Below are 21,866 nucleotides of genomic sequence, written 5' to 3'. Positions count from 1 at the left end.
GGTCAGGTAGCTGCAAGGAGAGATGTTCAGACTAACAGTTATGCAGCCTGAATGCAGTATCAGTAGAAGCAGAGATAGGGAGGATGGCTAGTGTTTAGGATGCATCTGGCAGGATTTGGTGACTGACCGTGTGTAAGTTGAGGGGGAGGAAAGGGAGGAATCTAATGTAATTACCAGGCTTTTCTCTTAGGCTCCGGTATTTTAGGTGGTGTCATCACAAGGATAGGGAGTATAGGAAGAAGAGTAGTTTGGGAAGTGAGAGAGGGAAGAGAACTTGCTTGTTTTAGACATAACGAATTGAACAAAGTCCTATGGGACATACAAATGTATTTATTCATTTATCAGTTAACTTCTGGTGTGAAATTCAGAAGGGAGGTCTGTGCTACAGGTGTAACTATGGGCTGGGTAATCCCTGATGCAAAGGAGATTATTCAGGAGGTGCTCTTAAGTAGCAAGATGCAATAATTAACACATTAGGTTTATTATAGAAGTTAAAGGACATTGCTGTATCCTATTAGGTAATTTTGAGCCCATTTCTTAGAAACATTTTAGAAAGACACTTTCCCTAAGTGGTACCTCTAGTTATTGCTAGTCACTTTGGGCATAGTTTATCTCTTACTTATTTTCACTATACTCTGCTCATGTCAATAGTTTGGTTATGGTGCTTTAAAAAATGCTAAAGTGCTTAAAAATACTTTAATGCCTAGATTCCAACAAGGGCCATCAACTTCTATGCTCAACATTTGCTTTTGGAACTGTCCAGCAGTATTCCTTTTAGTTTTGTTAGAATAATTCTTTACTATGACTTAACCTTATTATACTTGAAGCAACACTTTATCTCATGAGTGTTTTTTAAAATTTATTTTTTTACTGATTATTTTAGGGAGAAGGATATAGAGATAGAAACATCAATAAGAGAGGAACATTGATCGGCTGCCTCCTGTACGCCCCCTACTGGGGATTGAGCCCACAACCCAGTATGTGCCCTTACTGGGACTCAAACCAGTGACCTCTTGGTTCATGGGTTGACACTCAACCACTGAGCAACACTAGCTGGGCTATCATGAGGGTTTTTTTTGTTGTTGTTTTATTTTAATTAAATCTTTATTGTTCAGATTATTACAGTTGTTCCTCTTTTTTCCCCCCATAACTCCCCTCCACCCGGTTCCCACCCCAACCTCTGCCCTTACCCCCCCCCCACTGTCCTCATCCATAGGTGCACGATTTTTGTCCAGTCTCTTCCCGCACCCCCACATCCCTTTCCCCCCGAGAATAGTCAGTCCATTCCCTTTCTATCCCCCTGATTCTATTATATTCACCAGTTTATTCTGTTCATCAGATTATTTATTCACTTGATTTTTAGATTCACTTGTTGATAGATATGTACTTGTTGTTCATAATTTATATCTTTACCTTTTTCTTCTTCTTCCTCTTCTTAAAGGATACCTTTCAGCATTTCATATAATACTGGTTTGGTGGTGATGAACTCCTTTAGTTTTTTCTTATCTGTGAAGCTCTTTATCTGACCTTCACTTCTGAATGATAGCTTTGCTGGGTAAAGTAATCTTGGTTGTAGGTTCTTGCTATTCATTACTTTGAATATTTCTTGCCACTCCCTTCTGGCTTGCATAGTTTCTATTGAGAAATCAGCTGACAGTTGTATGGGTACTCCCTTGTAGGTAACTAACTGTTTTTCTCTTGCTGCTTTTAAGATTCTCTCTTTGTCTTTTGCTCTTGGCATTTTAATTATGATGTGTCTTGGTGTGGTCCTCTTTGGATTCCTTTTGTTTGGGGTTCTCTGGGCTTCCTGGACTTGTAAGTCTATTTCTTTCACCAGGTAGGGGAAGTTTTCTGTCATTATTTCTTCAAATAGGTTTTCAATATCTTGCTCTCTCTCTCTTCTTCTGGCACCCGTATAATTCGGATGTTGGTACGCTTGAAGTTGTCCCAGAGGCTCCTTACACTATCTTCATATTTTTGGATTTTTTTTTCTTTTTGTTTTTCTGGTTGGGTGTTTTTTGCTTCTTCGTATTTCATATCTTTGACTTGATTCTTGCGATCCTCTAGTCTGCTGTTGGATCTCTGTATAATATTCTTTATTTCAGTCAGTGTATGCTTAATTTCTAGTTGGTCCTTTTTCATAACCTTGAGGGTCTCACTAAATTTATCGGCAGTTTCTAGAAAATTCTTGAAAAACCTTATAACCGTGGTTTTGAACTCTATATCCAATAGTTTGCTTTCCTCCATTTCTGTCATTTGTGACCTGTTTCTTTGTCTCCGCATTTTTTATGCTTCTCTGTGTTGATAGAGTGGCTTTCTGTGCTAGGTGTCCTATAGGGCCCAGTGGCTCAGCCTCCCCAATTACCTGAGGTGGACACTCTTGGTGCACCCCTTTGTGGGCTGCGTGCACAGTCTTGTTGTAGTTGAGCCTTGATTGTTGTAGGTGTCACTGGGAGGAATTGACCTCCAGGCCAAATGGCTGTGAGAATCAGCTGTGTTTATGGTGGGAGAACTTCTGTGCTGGAGACACCCTTCTGGGGCAAGACTTGCTTCAGTGGGGCTTTGGTGCTCACTGAGTCTTCCCCCTGAGTGTGTCCCTTATGGATCTGAGGAGTTGTAATCTGTATGGTCCCACTCTGACCACTGGGTACCCTGGCTCTTGGATCTCTAAGGAGGTGCTAATTTAGCCTCTGCCTGAGGCTACCCAGCAGGAGCTACGGAGAGATCTTCAGATTCCTCTTCTTTGTTTGGGGTTTGGAGGTGCCCAGATGAGGCCCAGCTCTGAAGCAGTGCAAGCTGCTTGGGCCTTCTTTTGGATGTTCTGGGTCTCTCCGACCCAGCTGCAGTTTGTTAGGTAATTTTAGATTGCAAAGGGCCAGGTCATTCATATACAAAAGCCTCTGCGCACAGCTTGCATGGGGCGGGGTCTCAGGGAATCAACAGGGTGGAGCAAACAGATTTGGCTGATCCTCAGCCCTGCCCTAAGAGGCCCTGGGTCTCAGTGTCCCACGATAATTGGTAATTGCTGCAAGCACCTCTGAGAGAAAGCCGCCCTCGAGTTCCGCCCGATGCCAGATAGCCCAGTTTCTCCCCGTATGAGTCTGGGTCCCCAGAATCTCGCCCGGAACTGGAGTTCAGAGCAGTCGGGAGCTTGAGACTCCCTCCTGATTGAAAAAGACTACCATGTCCTCAGTTGCCAGCCTTTTCCGCGTGCGCCTCCATACCTCTGCACTTTACTTCCGCACCTCCTCTGAGTCTCAGTGTGCTTATCTCTTTCCTTCTAGTTGTAGAATTTCCACTCAGCCAGCCTTCCTGTGGTTCTGGATGATGTCCGTTTTGTCTTTTAGTTGTATTTTTGAAGTTGTTGTGCGAGGCAGCAATTTCAGGTGTTTACCTATGCCGCCATCTTGGTTTCTCTATCATGAGGTTTTAAAGTTATGAAGGGAAAAGTCTGGTGTAAATAAGTAGCAAGAGGAACTTCGCTCTGAAGTGCGGAAAGTTGTTGATTCATTTCCATGGTAGTAGCTGCTAAGCAGTCATGGGCAGCTTAGAGTTTAAAAACAATGGCGAACTAGTCAAAGCACTACATACAGTTGTAAAGTATATTTATTTTAGTCCTTTGAGATAGGTTAAAAGAAATTTCCTAACCCCCATGCTGTGAATATTAATTTTTTCATGATTTATGTAGTTTGTTTATCGATGGACACTTTTACAACAGGATTTATGAAGCTGGGTCCGAGAACAACACAGCAGTTGTGGCAGTAGAAACTCACACGATACACAAAATTGAAGAAGGGATTGGTGAGTCTTTGTTATTCTAGTACATTTGACCTTAGTTTCCCCAGCTGAGATTTCTTGACTTGGTGCCTTTTTCACCCTACTCAGTGTGCCCTATCAATGCTGCAGCTACCAATTTGATGGTGGTACATCTAGAGCAGTGGTTCTCAACCTTCCTAATGCCGCAACCCTTTAATACAGTTCCTCATGTTGTGGTGACCCCCAACCATAAAATTATTTTCATTGCTACTGTAATTTTGCTACTGTTATGAATCGTAATGTAAATATCTGATATGCAGGATGTATTTTCTTTGTTACAAATTGAACATAATTAAAGCATAGTGATTAATCACAAAAACAATATGTAATTATATATGTGTTTTCCGATGGTCTTAGGCAGGAGTCCTCAAACTACGGCCCGCGGGCCACATGCAAATACAAATATTGTATTTGTTCCCGTTTTGTTTTTTTACTTCAAAATAAGATATGTGCAGTGTGCATAGGAATTTGTTCATAGTTTTTTTTTAAACTATAGTCCGGCCCTCCAACAGTCTGAGGGACAGTGAACTGGCCCCCTGTTTAAAAAGTTTGAGGACCCCTGGTCTTAGGCCTTGGGCCTTCTTTTGGATGTTCTGGGTCTCTCTGACCCAGCTGCAGTTTGTTAGGTAATTTTAGATTGCAAAGGGCCAGGTCATTCATATGCAAAAGCCTCTGCGCACCGCTTGGGTGGGGTCGCGACCCACAGGTTGAGAACTCGCTGATCTAGAGACACCACTGACTAAGGTGTTAGGGCCTTCAGTTGATTGTTTAACATCCTATTGCTAGAGTTGCTAAAAATATTAAAAAAATTTTTTTAATTGATTTCAGAGAGGAAGGAAGAGGGAGAGAGACAGAATATCAGTGATAAGAGAGAATCATTGATCGGTTGCCTCCTGCACATCCCCCACTGGGATCGAACCTGCAACCCAGGCATATGCCTTGACCAGAAACCAAACCGTGACCTGGGTCATAGGTTGAGGCTCAACCACTGATCCACAAGTCAAGCAAAAAGATTTTTCATCTCTAAAAATCCCACAAAGAAATTGGAGCCTCAAGGTTGATTCTTGTCAGTAGGGAAATTGCTGATGAAGACTGATAAGGTGTTCAGTGGAAGGCAGTCAGTGGAAAGAAATTTTGAAATTAGGCAAACCTAAGTTTGGAGCCTACTTTCTCATTTCTTAACTGTATCCTTGGGAAAGTCACTTTACCTTTTGGAGTGCCACATTACAGTTATGTAAAACAGAAAACAATCACTATCTCCGAGGGTTGTTGCAAGAACTAAATAAGATTAAGCACATCAAAGCATATAGCACAGTGTTGCATAGTGGGAGTTCAGTAAGACAGCGGTTATGCCTAACTTTTTCCAGAGGATTTCTAAACAATACCAGCTAATGTAAACTGTTAACCCCTGAGAGGAACCAGGAGACTAAAGATTTTGAATTAAGCTTTGGGAAAGAGTGTTCAATAAATCACTGATATTTTTTCCATTTTCAGATGCAAGCACTATAGAAGCAAATGAAGATATGGAAATTGCTTACCCTATAACTTGTGGGGAGAGCAAAGCCATTCTTCTCTGGAAGAAGTTTGTATGTCCAGGAATAAATGTGAAATGTGTCAAGGTAATTGTCTTTTCTCCTGGCTGGAACCTATTTTGGGGCTCCTTGTTTTCAAAGGGCATGGTTTCAGTGCCTAATCTCTCTTTTCCACCATATCAGTATTTTTAAAAAATATTTTTTTATTGATTTCAGAGAGAAAGGGAGAGGGAGAGAGAGAAACATCAATGATCAGAATCATTGATCGGCTGCCTCCTGCAAACCCCCTAAAGGGGATCAGGCCCACAACCTGGGCATATGCCCCTGACCGGAATTGAACTCAGGACCCTTCAGTCCGCAGGCCGATGCTTCATCCACTGAGCCAAACCTGCCAGGGCCATGCCAGTATTTTTAATTTTGTGGCTATAGTCCCATTGCATCATAGTAGATAAAAATAACTTGGGAGTAAAATTTTATTCTGATGGGACCTGGATTAAAGTTTGGCTCAGTGGATAGAGCATTGGCCTATGGCTTGAAGGGTCCTAGTTCCGGTCAAGGGCACATGCCCGGGTTGTGGCTTGATCCCCAGTAGGGGGCGTGCGGGAGGCAGCTGATTGATTCTCTCATTATTGATGTTTCTATCTCTCCCTTTCTCTCTGAAATCAATACCAAAAAAAAAAGAATACAAGTTCCATGAGAGCTGAGAACTTGTCTTTTTTGTGTGTGTGTGAACTTGTCTATCTTGTTCATCAGTGTATCCCCAGCACTTAGGAATGGTACTTGGTGTATTTATCAATAAATATTTGTTGAATGAATGAATGGAGTGCCATCTCTATCAATGCCTTACCCTGGTGTGCATTATGGTAGAGTTTATTGAAAATTATTACTGAATAAAAATACATAATCATGAGAGCACAGTGTCGAAATTATTGCTTATTTTGTCCCCATTGATAGCCACAACTATACACATAGATAGTTGTCACCATCAGTGGTACGATCCTAGATTCATTAAAGATTACATAGTTTTGTGTTTTTTTTAAATATATTTTTGTTTATTTCAGAGAGGAAGGGAGAGGGAGAAAGAGATAGAAACATCATTGATGAGAGAGAATCATTAATCGGCTGCCTCCTGCATACCCCACACTGAGGATCGAGCTTGCAACCCCGGCATGTGCCCCAACCGAGAATCAAATCGTGACCTCCTGGTTTATAGATCGACACTCAACCATTGAGCCATGCCTGCCAGGCAAGATTACATAGTTTTGATACTCTGCAGTGCTATTGGTTCCTACTGTACTTATTCTTTCTGCCACATCCTGAATCACGTCATTAGGGCTAGATAGATCACTTCGGTTTATTTAAACAGCCTTTGTGACATTGGATCTAACTACTGATTCATGGCATAAATGGATTTTGTTTTGTTTTGTTAATCTTTACTGAGGGTTTTTTTTTTTCCCATTGCTTTTTCCAGAGAGAGTGGAAGGGAGGGAAGGAGCTGGGGGCAGGGGTAGGTGTGGGGGGGAGAGAGAGAGAGAGAGAGAGAGAGAGAGAGAGAGAAACAAACATCCATGTGAGAGAGACACATCGACTGGTTGCCTCCTGCAGGTACCCAGATCTGGGGTGGGTAGTGAACCCACAATCTAGGTATGTGCCCTTGACCAGGAATCGAACCCAGGACCGTTTGGTATACAAGTCGAGGCTCTCACCACTGAACAATACCAGCCAGGGCCATAAATTGATTTTAAACACTAATTAGTATATTAATCTCTGATGCTCCCAATGTCATCTGTAGCTTTGTACCAGGATAGGGCACTGTGCTCAGAGAAGGACATCTTCTCTGGTACAATAGGGCAGAAGGCTAAATAATACAAGGTTTATGACTTAAGATGTCATCTGGGTATTTTTTGTACATAACAAGTAGAATCGTCTCTTAGTTTTCCTCTGAACTGCCTAAGTTGACATTGGATTATTTTGAACTTTTCTTTTTACTTTAGTTCAATGATCAGTTGATCAGCCCCAAACATTTTGTACATCTGGCTGGCAAGTCCACCCTAAAAGACTGGAAGAGAGCTATTCGTCTGGGTGGAATCATGCTCAGGTGAGCTCTAATAGTTAAGAACTTACCTTTCAACTGACTTTGGGGGCACTTAATCATGGTAGAATTGAGAGAATTCAGTCTTTTCTCTTTAATTTGAAATTTTTATTCTGTCTGACGGATTAGTTTAAGCAATCCATGTATTTGACCTTCATCAACTTGTTTAAAAAAAACAAACTCTGAAAGAAGAGTGAATCAAATTCACTCTTCCCTGTATATAGGGCCAATTTTTTAGGATGTTGGGTAGGATCCTCTGGCCAGAGAAACTCAAGAACAGATGACAGTCCTGCTTGAGATCACCAAGCATAGGCAGGCTAAGCCTGGTGCTGAGGAAGCGTGACAACCACTGAGAAGTTTAGGCTGACCGGCAAATCCTGGGATAATTGGTAAAAGTAGAGGGGTGCTATTAATAAGTACCAGTGATGCACAGTGAATGCAATCCGTGCCATCACTGTACCACAGAAATAAAATTCAGAATGCTTATTACTCCCAATGCCCCCCTTTATGCAGCAAGTTTCCTATTGTAATTTTTTTCCGTCTGAAAATTAACATTAGTTGATTAACATTAGTGCTCATTCTTTGAGTATTTACCTCTCTTGGTAGAAAATTTAAAAATGTGGTTAAAAATTAAAAGTTCCACACAGAACATGTTTCAAGAGTCTCATGTTTCAACACCTTACCCTTTGTCTTTAATTCTTTTTAAGGAATCTGTCTTAAGAAAAATCCATAGGGCTTGTAGAGATTCAAGCATAAATATGTTCATTACAACATTATTTATTAAGAAAATTAGTCTGTTTTAATATAGGTATATGTAAAGTAAATTATGGCTCATCTAAATATATATGAGTATATACTGTGGGATACAATGTAGTCATTAAAATATTTCTAAAGAGTTTTTCTAAAGAGTTTTTACATAAAAATGCTTATGTGTAAGAATGAAGACAAAATATAAAATAAATTAAACTAATTTTTTTTAAACAGTGTGATTTTAATTGTGTTAAAACACATACAAATGACACTCTAACTACTACATATGTAAAATTTAGTAGAAGAAAATATACCAAAATGTTGATGTGATCTCTGTGTTGTGGGATATTTTTTAAAAAGGGTAGTTGTTTTCTTTATATTTTTCACAAAAAAATGTTAATTTTTTTCTTCACATACTATTTTTTTTAGTCAGAAACAAAGAAAAAAATCATTACAGATGATTTATATGCAGAAATCAGTAGTTAAATGAAATTGGGGAGAAATACCTTTAACTTTCATTTTTGTAGTTCTTGGCCCATTTTATTTGCCCAGAAAAACAAGCATATGTCAACTTTCCCCAAATGTAAAAGGGAACAAGAATGCCTTAAAAATCTTTAGTGAAAGACAAGTAGCAATATAACATACTTACTGTAATGAAAATACTGCATGGTTTTGCTCAGGGACTATCATAATGTCTTGTGAATTCAGTTCTAAGGATATTTTATAGTGGGGGTTTAGTATAATCAGCTTTGTTTTGTATTTATAGGAGAGTTGTTATCAATTTTTTTTTTTTTAAAGAAAGAGATATGCTGAAGTTTTATGTCTCCAAAAGAGACAACAGATCTTGCTGGTCTAGGAATACTAACACATCAGAATCTCATCACAAAATTCTAATTCCGTTGTGGCATTCCTTAATTGTGCTTGGATATGAGGTAGTCTTTTTTCCCCTTTGGGTTTTGTTTCATTGAGATCCTGTGGGGAAACTTAGCTATTGTCAGGAGTGTATATCTAAAGCTTAGTGATAGTGGGATATAAAAGAAAAAGTACTCATGAGTAGACTAGGGAGGGAAGAGGAGTACTTGTAAATGTGGGCAGGACCAATGAAAATTTTATAGTCCTAATTAGAATCTTTGCAACCTAATGACTTTTAATACTATTAGGTTTCACTAACCTATAGAGGAGACTCACTAGTTTCCAAAGTGCAGGCTGAAGTGATACTTCTTGTCTCCTTTTGTGCAGGAAAATGATGGACTCCGGACAGATTGATTTTTACCAACATGACAAGGTTTGCTCCAATACCTGCAGAAGTACCAAATTTGATCTTCTGATCAGCAGTGCAAGAGCTCCAGTGCCAGGACAGCAGACAAGTGTGGTGCAGACACCCACTTCGGTCGATGGTAGGGGGTAGGAAACCACCTGAAAACACATTGTGTATTTCAGTAGCATTTCCCCCTCATTTCTCTTTTGTGCTTCCTTTTTTTTAATTTTTATTGACTTTATTGGGGTGACATTGGTTAGTGAAATTATATAGATTTTAGATGTTATCTATATACAGTGGGGCCTTGACTTACGAGTGTTCCGATTAACGAGTTTTTCAAGATACGAGCCGTCTCTCGGCCGATTTTTTGCTTTGAGTTTCGAGCTAAAATTCGGGTTACGAGCCAGCTTCAGATACCCCACCTCCAGTTGGCGCCGCGAACGTCACAGTGAACGCCACAACATCAGCCCAGCATCACGTGTCTCACTTGTTCACTTTTTGATTTGACATACAAGTAATTTGAGTTACGAGCTCCGTCACGGAATGCATTAAACTCATAAGTCAAGGTCCCACTGTATATAAAAGCCTAAGTGACTGGATGACTGGCTGGTAGCTATGATGTGCACTGACCACCAAGGGGCAGACGGTCAATGCAGGAGCTGCCCCCTAGTGGTCAGTGCGCTCCCACAGTGGGAGTGCCGCTTAGCTGACGAACAGGTGCTAGATGCCAGGCTCACGGCTGGCTGGCGAGCACAGCTGTAGGGGCGCAAGCCTCTCTCGTGGACACTCTCCCTGCGCACCCCTCCCTCATCCAGACTGGGACTGTGGAGGCAGGCGTAGCTGGGCCAGGATGAGCAGGAGTGGTGCAGCACCTGGCCCGGGGTTGGAGTACTCCCCGGCCACCTGCCGCTTCGTGCACTACTACATCCCTCAGGGGATGTAGTACTGCTGATTTTAGCTGATCCCCGCAGGCCAGACTGAGGGGCCTCTAGTAGTTCTATAATACATGATCTGTATATTGTATTATGTGTTTACCCCCAATGTTCTTTGGGGTTCTTAATTTCAAATCTCATGAGTGTTGATGTCCTTGAAAGTCATGGTAATCTTGGATGGGATTCCATGCTTTAGAAATAGATCTTTGTTTTCTGCCAAATGATTCCTATTGGCCAGACCTCCTTCTTTGTTTCTTTTTTGCAATGCATGGTAAACATTAGAAAGATGGTTCAATAGTTCTAATACTTTTTCAGTAATCTCACTTGGGTACCATTTGGCATATCTTTGAATTTAGACTGTTTTTAAAATTCTGTGCTCTATTAGTGGTTAAAGCAGGAAGGTGGATTAGAATGGTGAATGGTTTTCAGTTGTTGAACTGAGATGTATCAAAGACAATTTATCCTTGGCTGGGATGGACTCTGGAGACTCTGCTAAAAGGATCAAAGAGCTCTGTCTGGAAGGGTTCTGGATAACCAAGCTGAGGCTTCCTCACAATTGAGACAGGATGGGGGACACACTTCCATAATATTGAGTTTGGGACTAGGGCTCCCTGCCCATCTCCAGGACAGATGTAGCCATGTGAGGTTATTATTAAGGATTCAGTTAGTCCAGCTGGAGATTAGCACAGTCAAGATTACTAGATAGAATATGTGTCAACTACTTCCAGAAGACTTATAAATATATCTGACAGAGTCACAAGAACTAAAGAATATAAGGGAAGTACTATGCTTTAAAAATGCCTCTTTAGGTTTCTTTTGATCAGACCTAATATTCTCTATTGACTGGGTGAGTAGAAGCCAAATCTCTTGGAACCTAAGTTCTTTTCAGGAAAGTATAAAATATCTAGCAGTTTGAATTTTTGTTCATGTGACTCTTTCACTTGAAAAGTGAAAAATGCTGTGAAATTATATACTTCCTTTTTATTTGGCCAAAGCTCCTTTACTTAATTTATTGTCCATATTGATATTACTTCTTTGCTTATTATTATTATTTTTTAACTAGAGTCCTGGTGCACGATTAAGGCCGATCAGGGCTGGGGAGGGACACAGGAGGTTGGCCAGCTGGGGAGAGACCGCGGGAGGGCTCCAGGGCATGTCTGGCCCATCTCAGTCTCGATCGGCTGGATCCCAGCAGCAAGCTAACCTACCAGTTGGAGTGTCTGCCCCTTGGTGGTCAGTGCACATCATAGCAACTGGTCAACTGGCTGACTGTCTGCCCCCTGGTGGTCAGTGCATGTCATAGCAAGCCGTTGAGCGGCCTTACCATATCATTAGCATATTACACTTTGATTGGTTGAATGGATGACCAGACACTTAGCATATTAGGCATCCTATATAATAAAAGCCTAGATGGCATCGTGCAACACCCTTGCACGAAATTGTCACAAGATGGTTGCCACAAGATGGCTGCCCTCACATCGTCACAAGATGGCTGACACAAGATGACTGTCACAAGATGGCCGGCAGGGAGGGCAGTTGTGGGCGATCAGGCCAGCAGGGGAGGGCAGTTGAGGGTGATCTGGCTGGCAGGGGAGGGCAGTTGGGGGCGATCTGGCCAGCAGGGGAGGGCAGTTGGGGGTGACCAGGCCTGCAGGGGAGGGCAGTTGGGGGGGAGATCAGGCCAGTAGGGGAGGGCAGTTGGGGGTGATCTGGCTGGCAGGGGAGCAGTTAGGGGGTGATCAGACTGGCAGGCAGGTGAGTGGTTAGGAGCCAGCAGTTCCGTATTGTGAGAGGGATGTCTGACTGCTGGCTTAGGGTGGGATCGGGCCTAAACCAGCAGTCAGACATCCCCCAAGGGGTCCCAGATTGGAGAGGGTACAGGCTGGACTGAGGGACAACCCCCCCCCCCCCCCCCCCGGCCCCGTGCACAAATTTTGTGCACCAGGCCTCTAGTTTATTATATAGGATTCTCACTGGAGCATTTGTTTTTATTGATTTTAGAGAGAGAAACATCAATATGATAGAGAAACATTGAATGGTTGGTTGCTCCCCTAGGTGCTGACCAGGAATTGAAAACAAAACTTAGGTATGTGCCCTGGATCTGCAACTTTTGGTATATGGAATGACACTCCAACTGACTGAGCCACACGGCCAGGACTCTTTGCTTGATTATTGATATCTTCTAGCATGTAGAGTCCACACTTGTCTTTTTAAAAATATATTTCAGAGAGGAAGGGAGAGGAAGAGAGAGATAGAAATATCAATGATGAGAGGGGATCATTGATTCGCTGCCTCCTGCATGTCCCCTACTGGGGATCGAGTCCGAAACCTGGGTATGTCCCCTTGACCGTAATCAAACCTGGGACCCTTCAGTCCGCCAACACTCTATCCACTGAGCCAAACTGGTTAGGGTTGTTACCTTTCACTTTCTATTCAGAGTAAGAAGAAAACATTTTCTTTGCACGGCAGATTTTCTTTAGAAAATCCAATATTTTTCTTGGTTTTCCTAGGGTTCTAGGTTTGTTTGTTTTTTTCTTTTTTCTAGGATTCTAGTTTTTAATATAGGGATTTGAAGGCAAAAAGCTAAATGTTAAAATAACAGGGCTTTGAGTATGAGATGGAAGATAGTTATGACTTTTTCATACAATTTACTGAGCTTATCGCTAATGGACTGTTTTTAGGTAACATCACACAGATTGCCATCTCAGAAGAGAGCATGGAAGAAGCAGGGTTAGAATGGAACTCGGCCCTCACTGCTGCTGTCACCATGGCCACAGAAGAGGGAGTGAAGAAAGACTCAGAGGAAATTTCAGGTAATTTCCTATGGGCTCAGATATTTTACAGTTTTGTGACCTTATCACCATTATAATTATGGACACAGAAGGCCTTTTAATTACTTTTGCCGGTTTGTCTCATGCATATTAATATTAATTATAGATGCAAACCTCTTACTTTAATCAATGCAACATCCCGCAGACACATTTTACACATGAAGAAATTGAGATTCAGAAAGGTTCAGCAACTTGCCTAATATCAGTAACACAACCAATAAGTATCAGAGCTGAGTTCAGCTCAGTTTGACTGTAGTCCATGCTTTTCATCCTGTCAAACTACTTCCAACTTTGGTATACTTCTTAGATAAACCAAGCTGCAAGATGTTAGAAGAAAAAATTAGGTAGCAGATGCTTTAGAAGATGGTGATTAATAATGATTCACTTAGAGGGGATCAGGAGAGGCTTCACATCCTCCTCCATTTATTTATTCATTTAACAAATATTTATTGCTGCTTACTTTTATTTATTTATAAATATTTTTATTGATTTCAGAGAGGAAGGGAGAGGGAGATAGAGATAGAAACATCAATGATGAGAGAGAATCATTGATGGGCTGCCTCCTGCATGCCCCCTACTGGGGACCGAACCTGCAACCCGTGCATGTGCTCTTGACTGGAATTGAACTTGGGACCCTCCAGTCCCCAGGCTGATGCTCTATCCACTGAGCCAAACCAGCTAGGGCTTGCTGCTTATTTTTAGTTAGTACTGTTGCTAGATGCTAGACAGGTGAATGAAAAGACATAGCCTTTGACTTCAGGGAGTTTATAATACCACCTATTCAACTGTTTTACTTTGTTTTTTGAAGTATATGATTAGAGTGAATATACCTTTATTTTAGTATACCTTTAATATCTTTATTATTTAACTTTAAAATTTTAAATATTTAATTTTAAATTAAATTATTTAAATAAATAACATTTAATATCTTATATTTATTAGAGGAACATACCTATTCCTTGTAGCCAGAGCAATGACAAATTGAGGGCATGACAAAATGAGGCAATTATCCCAAGTCCCTAGTTTGCTAAAGAGGCCAAATAATTAGTTACCAACTTAGGGAGGCAGCTAATACTCCAAAAGATTTTTCCCTTTTCCCAGGAGTGTCCCAAAAACGAATCCTTTTGAATTGAAATAATTTTGAATTTAACACATTGTAGAAATGTACCTAAGTATATGTAGCATCCCTTGTTTACCATCTTTCTTATTCCTCTTGTACCAGAGGACACTTTGATGTTCTGGAAAGGAATAGCTGATGTAGGGCTGATGGAAGAGGTTGTATGCAACATACAGAAGGAAATAGAGGAGCTACTCAGGGGGGTTCAGCAGCGGCTCATTCAGGCGCCCTTCCAGGTCACAGGTAAGTGTGTTAATTCTAACAATATCTAGTTATCCTGTTGGCCTCATGAAAAACACTGATGAATAGGTATCCCAATATTACACACTAGGTAACTAAGGCTCATAGAAGTTACTTCTCTAAAGATCATAACTGGGTTTGTGTGTGTGTGTTTGTTAATCCTCACCTGAGGATATTTTTTCCATTGATTTTTTTTGAGAGAGTGGAAGGGGGGGAGTGAGGGAGGGAGAGAGAGAGAGAGAGAAACACTGATGTGGAGAAATACATCGATTGATTGCCTCCCATATGCAGCCCAACCAGGGCCAGGTATCGAACCTACAACCCAGGCATGTGTCCTCGACAAGGAATCAAACCCATAACCCTTTGGTGCATGGGCTAATGCTCTAACCACTGAGAACACTGGCCAGGGTCATAACTTTTTTTAAAAAAAATCCTCACTCAAGGTATTTTTTCCATTGATATTTAGAGAGAATAGAAGGGAGGGAGGAGGCGGGGGGAGAGAGAGAGAAACATCAACGTGAGAGAGATACATTGATTGGTTGCCTTCTGCATGAGCCCCTCCTGTGGCTGGGGTACCTGCAACTGAAATAAGTGACCTTGACCGGGAATAGAACCCAAGACCCTTTGGTGCATGGGCTGACACTCTAACCACTGAACAACCCAGCCAGGGCTTTAGCTGGGTTTTGAACTCAGGTCTAGCCATGCTTTTTCCACAGGTAATTACCTGATAATTGCCATTATCAGTGTGCCAAAAAGTAGTTCTCTCAATTCTCTCTTATTTATATTAATATAGATATTAATTATAGATATGTCAATAGTATATTAATATAGATATAACAATTAAATCTAAATTAATTATACATGTGATACATCTTTGTTAAAATTGTTTATTAGACTAGTCCCGTCATTTTCGGATTGTTCCATATTTGTAAACAGCACAAGAGGGAGTTGGTGGAAAACCTTTCTGTTTTAGGTCGACAGACATGTCTTTTCTTCTAAATAGATGCTGCTGTTCTCAACAATGTGGCACACACATTTGGCCTAATGGACACGGTTAAGAAGGTTTTGGACAACAGAAGGAACCAAATAGAGCAAGGAGAAGAGCAGTTTCTCTATACTCTGACAGGTATGTATAATTTCTCTCTCTTCTTAGGTGATAAACTACTATCCTTTGAGTCTTGCCATTTCTTTCTTTTTAAAAAAATATATTTTTTATTGATTTCAGAGAGGAAGGGAGAAGAAAGAGAGATAGAAACATCAATGATGAGACAGTATCATTGATCGGCTGCCTCCTGCACACCCCACACTGGGGATTGAGCCTGCAATCTGAGCACATGCCCTGACCGGGAATCAAACCGTCATAGGTTGACGCTCAACCACTGAGCCACGCCTGCCAGGCTACTCTTGCCATTTCTTTGTTGAAATTTGTTGGGACTGGCGTGGTTCTTTCTTTGCTTCTTTTTAAAAAAATATATTTTCTTTGCTTCTTCTTTTTCTTTTTAATATTTTTATTGATTTTGGAGAGAAGAAGGGAGAAGGAGAGAGAGATAGAAACATCAATGATGAAAATCATTGATCAACTCTTCCTGTACACCCCCTACTGGGGATTGAGCCTGAAACCTGGGCATGCGCCCTAATCAGGAATTGAACTGTGACTTTCTGGTTCAAAGGTCAATGCTCAACCACTGAGCCACATTGGCCAGGCCTTTCTTTGCTTCTTTTTCCTACCCCACCCCCAACTCCTTCTTTCTTTTTATTTCTTTTAACTCACATAGTATCATGTTTGACTTTTGCTTTATACATAGACCCAGGTGGGGTGAAGTAGTGGGAAGCAGAGAAGGCACAAAGGAAAAGAGAAAGAAGCCAGCATCACAGTACTCCTTCTATATCTTTTGGAGAATTAGGATGTCTGCAAGAATGCTCCATCAATCCAGTAATATTGGTGGCAGAAGAACTGGCTTTTGTCTTTTTTACATTATTATTACTGAATCTTTTGACAGATACACATTTAGCCTATTTTCCATTATTTGTGGTAATAAATGATGAGCACATGGATATTTTAACTCTTTTTATTAAGTACTTACCTTGTGCTGGTCTTCAAACTAGGTTTTAGAAATATAATGTTGAATATTGAGGGCCTTCAAGGAACTCGAGGGAAAGCAGACATAAAAATAAGTGCAAAAAGTAATCTGTTTTATGACAGTGGCTTATAGCAGGTATGATGGAAGAACAAAGGGAGTTATCACTTATACCTGGAAGGAATCAAGAGAGGCTTTTGAAGGAGGTAAAGCAGGTGAAGGATATAAAATAAGTCGAGGAGGATCATCAGCCTTTGAATGATGTAGAACAAATTATAGTCAATTATAAAGCCCAAAGACTCTTGCAAGGTCATTTGATAAGAGAAGAACAATTTAGGTTGCTCTAAAGTTATTTTTATACCCAGTTTATGTAGATGATAGATAGAGATAGAGATATATATTTTTAAAATATATGTTTATGGATTTCAGAGAGGACCGAAGAGGGAAAGATAGAAACATCAATGATGAGAGAGAATCATTGATTGGCTGCCTCCTGCACACCCCTACTGGGGAAGGAGCCCACAACCTGGACATGTGCCCCGACCAGGAATTGAACTGGGACCTCCTGGTTCATAGGTCGATGCTCAACCACTGAACCACACCGGCCAGGCCTATAACTTCTATTTTTGAGGGTTTTTTTCAACTACTTCCCAGGATTAAGCTTGAGGTTATAGTATTGATATTTTTTTATGGATTTCTGTGAATTATTGTCAAATTTCCAAGAAGATTATGCCAATTTATGCCAGCAGTTTGAACTCACCAACATTGGACATTGTTATTATAGTAATCCCTGATTTAGCTTTTTAAAAATTACGGATTTTATTTTTATCTTGTTTAAGTTCACATTTCTTTGATTACTACTGAAAATGGAAAAAATGCAGTATATCATAACTTTAAAAAGCCATTATTTTAAAATCTGTGAACATGTTCTTGATCCCTACCTACTCCTTTTATTCCAAGCAAGTAATTAACTAGCTCTTGGTGTTCCATAGGAAACAAAGTGCTCTAAAGGTGTAACTGATTATTTATTGCTTGTTTATCAGGTACTAAGTAATAGAGACGTTCTGGTGTAGAACCAGATTCACCAGTGGTCACCAAGGTTGAATTGGACACCTGGAGAGAGGTAGTGATAGGTATATTGTGATGGAAAAGCCACCAAGTTGGCCATCAGAGACTTTTGTCCCAGGCTCTGTGACCTTAAGTCAGTCACTTTGGAACTTTAAGACCTCCTCAGTTCTGTATTTCTTAGAAACTTCCTCTGTAACTTTCTCCAGACTTCTCTGGGGGCTAATAGTAGACTAAGGCCATTTGGGTCACCAGGTGATCCTGCCTTGAAGCACAGTTTGGGAATTACTGTGTTCTAGAGTGGCCATTGTAGATCCATTGTAGTTCCAAAGGGATTGTAAAGATATTTCTTATCTTCATCTGTAGTTTGAGGCAGGGCATATCTTAGCTGCTAGACCAACTGGAGGTTGCTTTGGTTTGCATTTTGGTGACAGGGGACAAAATGCCACAGGAGCTTCTAGAGTTGAGCTACAGTAGGATCACAGCTTGAAAAGATCCTGGATTATCGCCCTGCCTATAATCATACAAGGAAATGTTGTTACTGAAGGGATTAACAAATCATCCAGTTTAGTTTCTTCTTAGAAACAATGAAGCAAAAAATAATAATAATTTTAAAATAATAAAAACAATGAAGTAACTTTCTTGAGGCTACAGAGTGGCAAGACCCCAGATCCCCTCACTCCCATTTTACTGTTCCCAAGATTATACTTCCATCCACACAAAGTCTATCTTTTTTTCCATAGACTTGGAACGCCAGTTGGAAGAGCAGAAGAAACAAGCTCAAGATCAGAGGCTGAAATCCCAGACAGTTCAAAATGTGGTATTGATGCCTGTGAGCACTCCTAAGCCTCCAAAAAGGCCTCGACTCCAGCGGCCAGCCTCCACCACCGTCCTGAGCTCATCTCCTCCTGTCCAGCAGCCTCAGTTCACAGTCATCTCACCCATCACAATCACCCCAGTGGGTCAGTCATTTTCCATGGGCAATCTTCCAGTGGCCACCCTCAGCCAGGGCTCCAGTCCTGTGACTGTCCACACACTGCCTTCTGGCCCTCAGCTCTTCCGCTATGCCACAGTGGTCTCCTCTGCCAAGAGCAGCTCACCAGACACAGTGACCATCCACCCTTCATCTAGCTTGGCGCTGCTAAGCTCTACTGCCATGCAGGATGGGAATACCCTGGGCAACATGACCACTATGGTGAGCCCTGTGGAGTTGGTGGCCATGGAGTCTGGCCTGACCTCAGCAATCCAGGCTGTTGAAAGCACCTCAGAGGATGGGCAGACCATCATTGAGATTGACCCAGCCCCAGACCCAGAGGCTGAGGATACTGAGGGCAAAGCAGTCATTTTGGAGACAGAGCTTAGGACTGAGGAGAAAGTTGTGGCTGAGATGGAAGAACATCAGCATCAAGTCCACAATGTGGAGATTGTGGTCTTAGAGGATTAACGGGATATTGGGGCCAGGAAATATGTTTTGGTTTGAAATTTTAAATATTTGTTTACTTTTATCATTGTCCCACTCATTTCCATGTAGGATCCTTTTTTTTAAAAGAAAAACAAATCTCATTGATGTAACTGAATATGTTGGGTCCCTCCCACCCCCTCATTGAAAAAATGGACAAAAAAAGCTGTCCTTCCAGAAGTTGAGAGTAGGTCACTCAATGTCCTCATCCTCTTACACCAAGAAAGTTACTTCTTTTAGGGGAGGCATCAAGATAACCAGAAACCTATTCCAAAAGCCCTTTCCAGGCTAATCTATCTGTGTACGCATGTGGTTTTATTTTCTTAAAGATGCATTGACCAAACTGTAGAACACAGACCTGATACTGGAAGGCAACCCACTCACACATGGATGCAGAAGGAAATTTATTTTGTATCCTGGAATGGGCCCTTCGAGGCCAGTGCAAAACTCTGAAAGGAAGTGGAACTCTGCTTGGAGGGGGAACTCTGTTGCTTGGAGCAGCAGTTTAAAAAGGGAAGTGCTTTGCCAGGATGGGGCAAAGAAATTACCTTATTTCCAGAAGTGCAACTGATGCCTCTTGGTATCTCTGAGGGTTACCACTATAGGTGCCATTTTGAGGAGAGGCCAGTGGTAAGTGGAAGGTACATTGGCATGGAGCAAGTAGCATCAGGAGAAATAGAAATCCAGGGATGTCACAGCTGTGCTTTGGGACTCAAGCTCACCTTGCCCCCAACTTTGTCAAAGCACTTACCTTTCTAAACTAGGATCAGTCCATTAATCTGTGAACTGTGTGATATGGTGTAAATTGCTCTGGTTCTTGGACTGTGGCTGTTGTGGGGTGAGGCTCCAAGCCCATCATTTTATTGCATGACTCCAGGAGCAGAGGAATTCTTCATCCAGACCAGCTGCCCTTTTTGGTGGGGCCCTCTTTTGGCTTTGGAACCAAAAGCAGCCACTCATTTGGTGCTTCCTCTTGTTCTACCCTCTATCCCTTAACTGTTAATGGCATCTGTCTCCTGGATCCCATGCTCTTCAGCTTTTTAGCTGATTTGGAGAACAGTGACAGGTGCCTGCCTTCATCCCCTTTTAGAGTCATTTATACCACAGATCTTTCTGTGAAACTGAGCTCATAAAAAAAGCCTTAGGCTTGGCAGGAAGACTCAACACCCCTAGCCTATCCTGAGGCACCGAATGGATGTCTCCTACTGAGCAAGCTGGACTCCCTGGGAAAGAAGCATTGTCTGCAACATGATATTATAGGAAATGTACCAGAAATGTCAATAATAATGTCTTTGGGGGGTGTGTGTCTTGTTTTCTTTCTTTTTTTATGTTTTTTGTATATTTAGAGCTGGGCCATTTTCTGTGCTTTGATTACTTCTCTTTGGCCATCTTCAGTGTTTGGGGTAAGAGTGGACCCTGGTTCTTATTTCTTTTGGTTGCATTGTTTACTGCATTAGGAAAAATATAGGGAAACTGCAGACAGTATAAAGGAAAAATAGGTCAAGAAAGCACACACCTAAGGAGTGGGAGGGTTTTTGTTTTTAATTAAAACTTAGACCTATAGTTACTTTTTTTTTTTTTAAAAGGGACCCACTTGAAGCCATGCTTCTTCCAGCAGATGTTGGAAACCCTGTTGTCAATCAAGTGGAAACAGTTCTGCTACCCCTCAGAAGGATGTATATAGCTGGAGAAGCCCTTTAACTTAGGAGGGTCAGTCATAAAAGCCTTAAGGGTGAGATTTCTGAACCCTATACAGTTGTAGTTTTCAACTTTAAAATTGTCTGGGGTTGTATTTTTCTTTTCAAAATATTTAATAGATGTAGCAGTCAGCTTAGAACAAACCTTTGGCTCTTTATATACCTTTAGTGAGGAAAGTGGCTTTTTTTTCTTGCTTCTTTAGGTTTCCTGTTAGTACATAAACAAAACCAGTATTTCTGTCTAAGAGTAAAACTGCTACTTGAACCTAGAAAGGCATATCATCCCTATTGTGGTTTTTAGGGACATTTTTCTCTTTCCCAGAGACAGGAGTCCCATTTCAGGACAGAGGAGCAGCCCTGGAGAACACCTATACACTAGTTCCGGTTCCTTTCTTCCCTCCATCTGAGCTGTTGGTAGTGTTTTAAAGTAGTGTGAACATTATGCTTCCAAAGTCAAGAGATTTCCTGCTAACAGAGCCTGTTTACTTTTACTTTCTGTATATTCCAGCTAGTGGAAATACATGAGCTTTGTTGTTTTCTGGTCTTCCAATAGCCTGTCATTATTGCTAGATGCTATAGCACCCATTGTTGAGTGGGAGTTCCCTCACAGCCCTGGTGTAGATGATCTCATATGGGGTGAGACATATGCAAGCCATTGGTCTGTGCACAGGCATTTTCAATGAATCATTCCTCAGGTTGACTTTGCAGTAGCCATCTATCTTTCTGTTCATTCATTCAATAAACATTTATAAGTATGATTTATGTGCCAGGCTTTGTGCTAGGCACTGGCAGTACAGAGGTGGAAACACAGTCAGTCTGTACACTCAAGGAATTCATACTCCAGAGATTGTCTGGAATTATACTTCAATATAATTGTTTCCTTTGTAATCCTATGTATTTTATTTCATGCATTGAAAAGCATTATTAACGAGAATTGATCCATAGGTTTCAGCAGACCACCAAAGGTAGAAAGAGGTTAAGTTCTCTAGTGAGATACTG

The 21,866-nt window shown here is 41.2% G+C and overlaps 1 protein-coding gene across 7 annotated transcripts in view; it reads left to right on the top strand.

Annotated features, from left to right (window-relative positions):
• Nucleotides 1–21,625, top strand: part of GMEB1 (glucocorticoid modulatory element binding protein 1) — a 33,661-nt gene extending 12,036 nt beyond the window's left edge. For 6 of the 7 annotated variants that reach the window (XM_023761003.1, XM_006097241.3, XM_023761001.1 and 3 more), the window contains 8 exons: nucleotides 3,689–3,801; nucleotides 5,311–5,435; nucleotides 7,343–7,446; nucleotides 9,430–9,587; nucleotides 13,062–13,193; nucleotides 14,434–14,571; nucleotides 15,572–15,694; nucleotides 18,455–21,625. In XM_023761003.1, coding sequence (XP_023616771.1) covers nucleotides 3,689–3,801; nucleotides 5,311–5,435; nucleotides 7,343–7,446; nucleotides 9,430–9,587; nucleotides 13,062–13,193; nucleotides 14,434–14,571; nucleotides 15,572–15,694; nucleotides 18,455–19,155 — 1,594 coding nt within the window. In that variant the 3' untranslated portion in view covers nucleotides 19,156–21,625. The remainder of the gene's footprint in view (nucleotides 1–3,688; nucleotides 3,802–5,310; nucleotides 5,436–7,342; nucleotides 7,447–9,429; nucleotides 9,588–13,061; nucleotides 13,194–14,433; nucleotides 14,572–15,571; nucleotides 15,695–18,454) is intronic. The other variant, XM_023761004.1, reaches the window with a different exon arrangement.
• Nucleotides 21,626–21,866: the final 241 nt, after the last annotated feature.

This window comes from Myotis lucifugus, unplaced genomic scaffold (assembly GCF_000147115.1).
Source record: "Myotis lucifugus unplaced genomic scaffold, Myoluc2.0 scaffold_197, whole genome shotgun sequence".
Taxonomy (NCBI): Eukaryota; Metazoa; Chordata; class Mammalia; order Chiroptera; family Vespertilionidae; genus Myotis; species Myotis lucifugus.
This window is presented reverse-complemented; position numbering and strand designations above follow the sequence as displayed.